The sequence below is a fragment of the Vigna umbellata genome, chromosome 6 (assembly GCF_029865625.1).
Source record: "Vigna umbellata cultivar VRB3 chromosome 6, Vumbellata_1.0, whole genome shotgun sequence".
NCBI lineage: Eukaryota > Viridiplantae > Streptophyta > Magnoliopsida > Fabales > Fabaceae > Vigna > Vigna umbellata.
In genome coordinates this window covers 38,613,795-38,623,923 of record NC_142170.1, presented here as the reverse complement: position 1 = coordinate 38,623,923, position 10,129 = coordinate 38,613,795, and the positions used below count along the sequence as shown (strand labels likewise).

The 10,129-nt window shown below is 35.8% G+C and overlaps 1 protein-coding gene across 1 annotated transcript; it reads right to left on the bottom strand.

Moving 5' to 3' along the window:
* Positions 1-1,033: 1,033 nt before the first annotated feature.
* LOC124826029 (vacuolar-sorting protein BRO1) lies at positions 1,034-9,844 on the bottom strand. Its single transcript, XM_047298790.2, has 8 exons — positions 8,828-9,844; positions 6,653-7,603; positions 6,472-6,561; positions 5,769-5,837; positions 4,163-4,303; positions 3,737-3,785; positions 3,378-3,481; positions 1,034-1,834 (listed from the first exon to the last, which is right to left on the bottom strand). Exons 1-8 carry the CDS (start codon positions 9,509-9,511, stop codon positions 1,307-1,309), a joined length of 2,616 nt encoding a protein of 871 aa, XP_047154746.1. The 5' UTR covers positions 9,512-9,844; the 3' UTR covers positions 1,034-1,306.
* Positions 9,845-10,129: the final 285 nt, after the last annotated feature.

Here is a 10,129-nt window from a genome sequence, read left to right as displayed (position 1 = left end):
GTTACGAATATGAATGTTGCTCATTCTTTTCCTTTATGGATTCACTTATTGACACTGCTGAAGATGTGAAGGAGCTCAGAATAAGTGGAGTGTTTCAAGACTTGCTTAGTGAGGAAGACTTGGCCAATCTTTTCAATGAATTGGGTAATGATTTACCGACTAAAGTATACTGTGATAATGTCTTCGTCTCCACTAATGTTGTGGCTTTCAGCAAGAAATTATAGCCATTAAGCAGCAAATTGAAAAACACTGCACAACTAAATGGAAGACATGGTTGGCTGAAGGTTACAATACTCATTTTAATACTCCTTGGGCTATGGTTGCCTTTTTGGCTGCAATACTAGCATTGACTCTCACTTTCATCCAAACCTGGTATTTGTTATTCCATTAAGGTATTTGTGTGACTTGCAAATTTGATATTTAATATTAAATCAACTCAATTTTGCTAATATAGTATAACAAACCAATTTTAATATTTTATATAATTAAATCATAATTAAAAAAATTGAAACTTATTTTAAAATATAGTTATATTTTAAGTTAAAATTAATTTATATACAAGTTAAAAATTAAAAATCATAAAAAGTAAGTATGTAAGAGAATTTTTACAATTAGTTTATGCATAATTCAATTTTTATTTGTGTAATTTATTTTGCTCTTTAAATTTTTTTTCAAAGTCTTTATGAAAAAATTTTCCAAACTTAATCAGAATAGTATATTATATTAAGTGGTATCTATTTAGTCAAAAACCATATCATTAATTAATTCATACTTTCAAAGAATGCCTTTAAAACTAGATTACAATAAATATATATATATATATATATATATATATATATATATATATATATATATATATATATATATATATTCTGAATTCATCTTCGAAACACTAAAGTATTCCATCAATATTAACTGAAGTCAAGAAAATTTTGTTTCTTAGCATCGGAAGCTGAAGTCAAAGAAGCAATGAACATACAACAGGTCCCAGAACAATGAACAAATTAGGGATCAAGTGGGCACGACACAAGTATTAATGCTTTATATTTTCTCTTCAGATTGAACTTAAATATGTGGGAGAATCCCCTAGTAAAGTACAAGTCCAACAAACTATACACAAGGTTGTATCTGCTTAATTATGCACAATCCAATGATGATGCAAAACAACACAAGCCATAAAAAACACAACACAACACAACATTCACGCTATGCAAAGGCTTCAAACAAAGGACCGAATCTCATTTATTTAAGGGATGACATCAGAAAAAGAATATTAACTTTATCCTACAAGATGTACGGATAAACACTATTGCTGCTTATAGTAACCACTTTGGTGAGGCGGAGGATATGGAGATGGAATTGTATAAGGAGGTCGTGGCACAGAGCCAGGTTGCTGTGCTTGTGCATTATAGTACGGACCACGCCATCCTGGATATGCTGGCTGGCCATACTCATGGTTTCCCGGTGGCTGCTGGTGAACCTGAGGGGGTGGGTATGGAGCAGTTGATGATGGTGGAATGTGATATGGAGGTGGAGGCTGATGATGCGCAGGACCACCATACGGGGGAGGTGCATGATGGCCATAGGGAGCAACTGGTGGCTGCTCAACTGGCTGATAATAAGGTGCTTGTGGCCGAGGATCTGTTTGTGTACTGGCTCTTTGATTTTGGCTTCCAACTGATGGGTAGTTGCTGTTAAACGAAGCACCTGCGTTTTTGTCCTGGAAACTCAGACCAGCCAATTGTCTCTGAACATCCTCAATCATTTCCCTGCACTGAATGTTCCTTGTCATTACAAAGTCGTTGCTCTGCTGCTTTACGTTTGTGATTGCATCCTACCAAACAAAGGAATTGCGTATTATTGCATGATGATATTCAATTTAAACAGTATCATCCAACCATGTCATTCAGAAAATTTTAGGAGAATCTAAATTAGCATTAGCCGAAGAAAGACTGCATGCCTACATGTATACTATTTTAGATAAATATAAAGGCAAATGGGATATTAAAGGGGAAAAAAAAGAATAAATACTAGTAGTGGTTTTGTAGAAGTTATACATTTAGAAGGAATAAGTGGAGGAAAAAACCAATAGAAAAATCTCTAGTGATTTGTGGAAGTTACAAAGTTAATGAATAAATAATATAATCAATCACTTAATAAAAAGAAAACCACTTAAGGGGCAAGCATGTCTTTAAAAATATGCGTATAAATTATGATGTCCCCTTTCAATTATCAGCAATAGATAAATGACAGCATGGAATCAATTACACTGATTTTGGATAAAGAATTTTAAAAGAGTAATTTTAAGACAAAACATGTTGAGTTAGTTAGGGCTTTCTTAGTAAAAAATAATGGTTTTTTCAATTCATGCCAAACATACTTTTTCAAATTTATGTCATCCATTTGAGTTACTCTTTTATACGACGCATGTGGAAGTTATTTCTCATATCAACATTAGTCAACATCTTCTTGACCAGTTTGGGGGGATTACTTTACAACTGATGTTAACTGGAATTCTTTTACTAATCTTAATAGGAATGTTTTTTATTATTTATATTGTTAGGATTATCTTTATTGTTGTAGATCATTATTATTTCTCACTCAATATTAGTTAAGGTTTTCTCCAAAGGCAATTTGTTTACATGAGCATGATTTTTTTGTTGGCATTTGCGTGATAGGTTTTTAGGAAAAAGCTATTTTGAGACAACACTGTTCACAAATAACTCCCATTTGACACTTGTTTTTCTCAATAAAATATTAATTAATTTGAGTGTCAAATGGAAGTATTGGTGTGAAAGTATCAATTCTCATTTTTTTATCATTGTCTGTATTGATTTCTTTTTATTAATCACACCCAATGTTATTATTAATCAACAATTTGTTAAGAATCTTTTATAATGTTAATTGAGAAAACTCAGTAAAAAATGATTGTAGTTGATATCAACTAAAAAATCTTGACCAACATCAATCTAGAAAAAGCTTTGCTAAAGTGAGGAAAAAAATATCATAAAATGTCAGTTAAAAATATCTTAAAGAACTTTAACCGAAAAATAACATCAATCAAGATTGACTAAAAATCATCAACAATACTGATATTTTTGAATTATTAATAATTATTTAACATTTAAATATTTTTTGCATTTGGTGATAATTGAAAATTTGTATCCAAAAAGGAAATTAAAACACAATAAATTTAAATTATCTTATCCAAACAAAATATTTGAAAAATAAAATAATCTGGAATGAAATCAATTCAAATGCAACATATTTAAATGTCTTAAAAATTATAAAATTTCATATCCAAAAGCAAATTTAAAGATTCAGTATGTTCTTATAGAATAGAATAAAAACCATATATGTAGTTGATAAGTTCTTACCTGCAGCGTAACATAGAATTTTAACCCTTCATTGATGTTGTCCTTTATTTCTCGAAATTTTGCAATGGCAGCTTCAATCTGCTTGTAGGCTTTTTCACGTGAAGCTGAAATAAATTAAGAAACTATCAGAACATAATATGTGATGCAGGAAAGGTGCACTCGAATTGGAGCATTGTGTACAAAAAAGACAAAACTGAGTTTCATGAACAGTAACAGTTGAGAAAACTTCCGGTCACTGGCTAGTTATAAAATTTTATGTACAGTATTAAACATAGTCTGAAAACAGACTTGGCTTTGTCATCATGATGCCAAGGTACAAAAACCAGATTCAATCTAGAAAACAACCAAACGCCGCCTACCTTTGTAATCTTCAAGATTGAAGATAGCAGAGAACTCATCATTTTGAGCCTGTGAACAATGACAAGCAATTATCAGAATCACATCATTAAAATTTATCACTTCGTCTATCCACAATCACCTAGAAAAGAAGTATTCAAAAACCAATACTCTACAGTGAATAGGTATAATGGTAGATAAAATCAGTCACTCTTGCCTTCACGGCAAGGTCCACCTCTCAAGAAGCATGAAAAACTAAAGAAGGTAGTTTTATTCGCTGCTAAAGTAGTCTCAGGAATTAGTTATAGTGGTAATCAAGAATATAAAGTATAGTCGCCCTGAATAGGCACTGCATGGAAAAGACAGTCCCAAAAAATGAACAAATAGTGGGAAACATTTCTTTTCTTAAATGCTCGTTAGATGAGTTTCGGGCATACAGAGATAAATACCTGGATTTGTAGCAACAATTGCTCTTGAGCCTCAATGTTTTGAGCTATTTCATCACAAATATGGTCATATTTTGCTAGCTCCTTCTTGAAGAGATCATCATAAGAACCAGTGGAAGTCATCAACTTTGGTAATATATCATCCTGAAAGATATTACACAAATATAATCAAAATAGTGTATTTGGGTGTAATGCATTCATGAATGGTAAGCTACACAAGAGGAAACATTCCTAGTGATTCTTCACATCCACAACATTCGAAACTAAGTGAAGAAAACAAACCCAAACCATTAAATAGTCTAGCACAATAAGTTAAGAAAATACAAGTTCAAAACAGAAAAATACTATATACTTCTGTTTATCATTCTTAATTAAGGTTCAGCCTTTTTTTCATGTTGCACATGGGGAATCGTGAATTCAAATGATAGCAAAAATGGGGCGGAATCTCACATTAACCGTAGATATAAAAAATCCACATATGAATTACTTAGTATAAGAAGAAAGAAATAATTTATGGATGAAAAATCATGTACCCAAGAATAAAAAGTGAAACGTTAATGCTATAAACAGTGCCCAAAAATCAAGAGGAAAGTTTTTATTGAAGAGTGCCACTAATGCAATCTCACCCAGGCTTCCAACACCCCCCCAACATGATTTCCAACAAAACTTTCTATATATTGATTCACTAACCAAGGCACTGATTTGCACCACTTAAAGTGAAAATAGAGCCTTTACACTTATGATAACAGATACGTGCCAAAATAGGTGTATTTTTTATTATCAGTATCTTGCGTATATGATACTGAAAAGTGAGATGATGGTGAAGGTGCTGGGGGAGAGTAGGAGATGACAGCAACAGGGATATGGGGAAGCGGAAGCAAAGGAGAAGGGATTTTAAGTTGGAAAGGTCACAAGTGGATAAAATTTATATCTCTTTATATAATTTATAAATATCAATGTTATTTAATAGAACAGTACCTGCATATTAAAAAAAAACTGTAGGTAGGATATCATTTCAAATGCTAGAATCTATAACGCAACACAGATTCAAAGGCATAAGCTTAGTATCATTAAAGGATTGATTTTGTGCAGTAGATAGAATAAGTTAAATTTAGCTTCTCTAGACTGAGCGATTCACATTGAAGATACAAATATCCCAACCATTGATAAAAAAATATCAAGGGATCTGATTTGTTATGCATGAGTATGTAATATCAACCTGAAGTTATCTCATGAAATTGAGATTCATTTATTTTCTCCCTTAGTTGAGATTCACTTTAGAGAGCGCCAAACCTGATTTGTTTAATATACTTTTGGATGTTGCACATGCATAATCCCCTAAGATCCAAAAACACATACTGGACCAAGGACATTTATTTCTGAATTCAGAATGTGGAGAATCACACATTATATGCAAACAACAGGTGTAATACTACTTCGATATCATTAAATATCATGAGAAAACCAATTTGTTAAGAATAAACAATGCATAAAATTTCATGGAAAGGCATAAGCATATCTCCCGCTTTTAGATAATAAGACAGGAAATGTAGCTTCTACTGGAAGAACTAAAAAATGTAATTATGTGAATCTGGCTTATCAGGCATACCTTTCTTTTCATATCTTTAAGCATATCTTCAAGACCAGCCCTTTGAGCTCCGAGAGTTTCTAGTTGCCTCTGCATTAGTTAACACAATTGCAACAAGAATCATACACAGCAAATGGAATATTGTAACTTCATTTAACATTACATCCTGCCAAACAATTAAAAATTTACCACAACAATCTCAATGTACATTAAAGTGCCTTCTATTGCTAGCTCTAACTAAACAATACTCATTCAGATTCACTTTTCAAATTCGCCATTGGATTTCTTAACTTTAATAAGCACTCCTCACTAAGAGTATAGCTACAAAGAAACCATCCAGCACTCGGTTCGTTGGTAAATTTTATAATCACGGCATACAGGGAATGAATATGAAAGGCCATAATTAAAAAAGGCGTGAAATGAAAGGATCACTTGTTGTGATATGAAATTAATCATAAAATACTGATTAGAATTTTAAAATTTCACTAAGATCTCACTAAGTTACATACATGATATTTAACTTGTATTTAAAATTTCCCATCCGCTATCCAGTATCCACTATCCTATTATAGCAATGTAGGGTTGGCCACTAAGATTGATAACTAACAACGATACAACATGAAACAACGGCTGCATCAATTAGGATGCAAGAAAATGTCATAGATTTTATTTCTGAGAAGTCAGAAATTATAATAGAACAATAACAAGACCAAAACCAGCATACCAAACTTTGCTTGAGAGACCCCACAATAGCATCTTCATTTTGATCAAAAGACATAATAGGCCTTGCCAAGCTTGGAAGTGCGGATTCAATCTGATTAAAAAACAGAGATTCAGTGACTTAACAATGTTTTCAGATGACACTGAGAAACAGATAACCAATCACAAATAGTACAACAATTTACCGGACGAGCATCAAGGATCGACATGAGTGCTAAATGTTCTCTAACTGATCGCTCAATCCTACCATCACTTTCAGCAGCCTGCTTCAAGTTACCAGCAAACCGGTTGAGCCTATCCTGTAAGTTTTTAGTCAAGGTGCTTGACTGGGGCCTGGTCCATTTCGTGCCAAATTGACTTCTAAATTGAGAATCTTCTCTTGCTTCCTTCTGCAACAATTCCTCAGTCTGGACCAGCAACTCTTGATTCACCCTCCTTAGGTCCTTAAGTTGCTGCAACTCTGCTTCCAAACCAGCAGGGCCCCCACTGATCTGCACAGCTTCCACATCTTCTTTGAGACTTGTTGGAAGAGTAAAATTTCCTTCCAAAGCAAGAATGGAATCCGGCAGTTCCATTTCCTTAAGCCTAACTCGGGTTAGCTCACTAGCTTGCTGCAACTTTTCAGCCTGTGTTCTTATAACATCATCTACCATTTCAGTATACCGTGAGAGGGCCTTTGCACTGCTGTCAGGAACAAGACTTGCAAACATTTTTTCTTTGCTTGCATCCAGCACCTCATTCATTGCCATGGGCTTCACCATAGAAAATGATGGAATGGGGGCTAACGAACTTGGTGAAGGAACTCTCATGAGATAAACCCTATCATTCTCCTTGACAGCTCTTTCAAGGTTCCGATTAATATTGGCCTCTAACTTGCCAATTGCATCAAGAATTTGCACCGCAGCACCCTTAGAGCTCTTCTTCGCCTCAGTCAACACATTAACAGCACTCCGTAGCCGTGAAATCTCCTCCGCTATTTCCTCTTTATCGTGCAGCTCCAATCCATACCTATAACAAGCTTCTGCATAAAACAGCGCAGCCTTTAACTGTACATGAACTATCCAGGACTTTTCAAAATGCTGGCTCAAAGGTGCAACATTCAGTGCAGCTAAAGCTTCCTCGTAATATATCCCAACCTACAGGTATAACATATCAACTACAAGTCAGCTCTCGTCCAAAAAACAAAAACAACTGTCACAATATCAACAAATCAGTGACCAGAGCAATCAAACGATCGGCATTTGAAAAAAAGGTATCATATTCATGATTCATAGTTAAAATTATACTTGCTAAAAAGTCCTAAAGCTTGAAACAAACTTAAGAAACTACAGTGAGCTTCTACCATTCATGACCTGGCCTGAAATGACAGATGGTAACGCCAGTTGAATGAGTGTGCCCTCTAAAACAATAATATTTGGCCTATAAATCAAACACCGGCTAGTTCTCAACCAAATGATTGCATTAGCATAAAAAATCTACTCACAAGTTATCCATAATTAAAATTGTTCACGCTAAAGAATGTGCACTTGCTAGAGTCCTAAAACTTGATATGAACTGAAGAAGCTCCAGTGAGCTTCTACAATACGTCAAAGGACTGTTCAATGAGCATCCCAAGTAAAATTCATTATACTGGGGCCAAGGGATTATACGTCTAACCATCCTCAGCCAGACAGTCCACAGCAAATACGAACTCAAAGTTGTCAAACAATCAGAAGCATTTGCATAAAACATGTGGTATTGACAATTCGAAATTAAAATTGTTCATAATAGAAAACAGGAGTCCCAAAGCTTGATAGGAACTCAAAAAAAAAATCATGGCGTGGCAGTGTGAAGGATTGATCACACCTATTCTACGAGAGCCCTCGCAGAAATCATTCTATGGACCCAAGGATCGGAGGCCCACTAGAGAAACGGCCAAAAACCAGACAATCTAGACCAATTTGGAATAACATTAAATTTTGTTGAAATGACATGACTTTTGGTTGTTTGATCAAGGGAAACTCATTGGACCTCTTAATTGTGTCAGATAGTTTCTTCTAACTGTCTAAACAGTTACAAATTAAGACTTAAGACCGTCCTGATACCCGTTCGCCACACTTAAACTAAACCAACAATTAGGATAAGCAAAACACTGATATGATTGATGGCTTCTATAAATTCACGGTACATCAAAGCGCATCCATGGCTAAAGTTAAACCATTTCGTCAATAACCAAACATGAGGGCAAACATACAACACCGACTCGAAATTGTAGCCAGGCATGGCCTATTGGTCCTATTGGATGATCTAGAGTCCTTCAAGCATCAAACTTGAAAGAATGATAATAAGTGGTGAAAACCTAAAACTGATTAGCAACGAACCTGTCTGGAGATCTTGGCACAGACACCGGGAGTGCTCCCTTTAGCAATGGTGTTCTCGAAGACACACTCTTGCGCCTGCGCGAGCATGAGCTTCTCCAGCATCCCAGCACACTCAACGGACAAATCAACGGTGGTGGAATTCCCAACGGATGCCTTCATAGAGGCGTTGTCGCGGAGGAAGGCAAAGGAACCGGCGGCAGCAATGAAGGCATGCGAGGCCTGGCGGCGGCCGTCAACGGTGTTCCGATCATATGAACATCCAATCTGGCTGTAAACGGCGCCCAAATTGAAGAGCACGGCGGCCTTCTCGAGGTGGATGTTCTGCTGCGAGGCCTTCTGCTTTGGCTTGAAGGCATCGAACCAAACAAAGGTGAGGGCGTTGACGTGGTCAGGGTCCGGGGAGATTGGGAAGCGCGTCTCAACAAGGCAAAGAGATTTGAAGTAGGTTTGGAGGACATCGCGGCGCGCCGGCAGGGACGGATCGAGGTGACGTTCGATTTCGTAGCGAAGTTGCTTTAGGGTTTGTAGATCGTCTTCGACGTTCTGCGCTTCGCGCTCGGAGTAGTGATACGCCACGTAATTGCGGAGGGGGCGATACATATCAACGGTATTGGTCTTCTTCTCGAAGATCGCGAGCACGATGTTGGCCGAGGCCGCTGTGGAGGACGACGGCGACGCGGCCATGGGTCGGAAAGAAGATTCGAGAAAGTTTGGATTGATTACAGCGTTGAGAATGAGCGAACGGAAGGAAACCAAAACAGCTTTGCTTAAGCCAATACGCTAATTACCTCTTCCTCTGTAGGAGGTGGATCAGTGACACTGTGACCAATCAACTGCATGCCCCGTGAGAGGGTTTAGAATTTCGGTCAGACGCGGAGAAATCAGAAACTAATCTTTTCAAATATATTAAATCGAGATTAATTCTTAACGATTAAGGTTGTGCAGAAATTTGGTATTTCTGGTTTCTTTCCATCCTTCACTTTCTCTGACCGGCATTCCAAATTCAACCTTTGTCACCTTGTTCTTCTAAAACATTTATAGGGCAACTTTAGAAACAACATATATGATGTCATGATGCAGATCAATTTTTCGATAACGATTAATTATAAAAATAAAGAACCTTAGAAAGTAAAATCTAAAGTGTATTACCTGTAATCTTATTCTTCGGATAAAACTATACCTATTACTCAACATACTACCAGCTGGATATTTGCATAAAAGAAATCAATGAATTTTTTCAATCCGTGAATATTTTAAAACAATTATCTTATAAGTTTTTAAATGAAATCCAAATTAAATTGC

Excerpts from the sequence above, each read along its gene's own strand:
- LOC124826029 (XM_047298790.2), bottom strand. The coding sequence starts at position 9,511 with ATGGCCGCGTCGCCGTCGTCCTCCACAGCGGCCTCGGCCAACATCGTG. Across the intron at positions 6,562-6,652 it reads CGATCCTTGATGCTCGTCCG|ATTGAATCCGCACTTCCAAG; the intron begins GTAAATTGTTGT and ends TTTTTTAATCAG. Across the intron at positions 3,786-4,162 it reads AATTGTTGCTACAAATCCAG|GCTCAAAATGATGAGTTCTC; the intron begins GTATTTATCTCT and ends CATTGTTCACAG.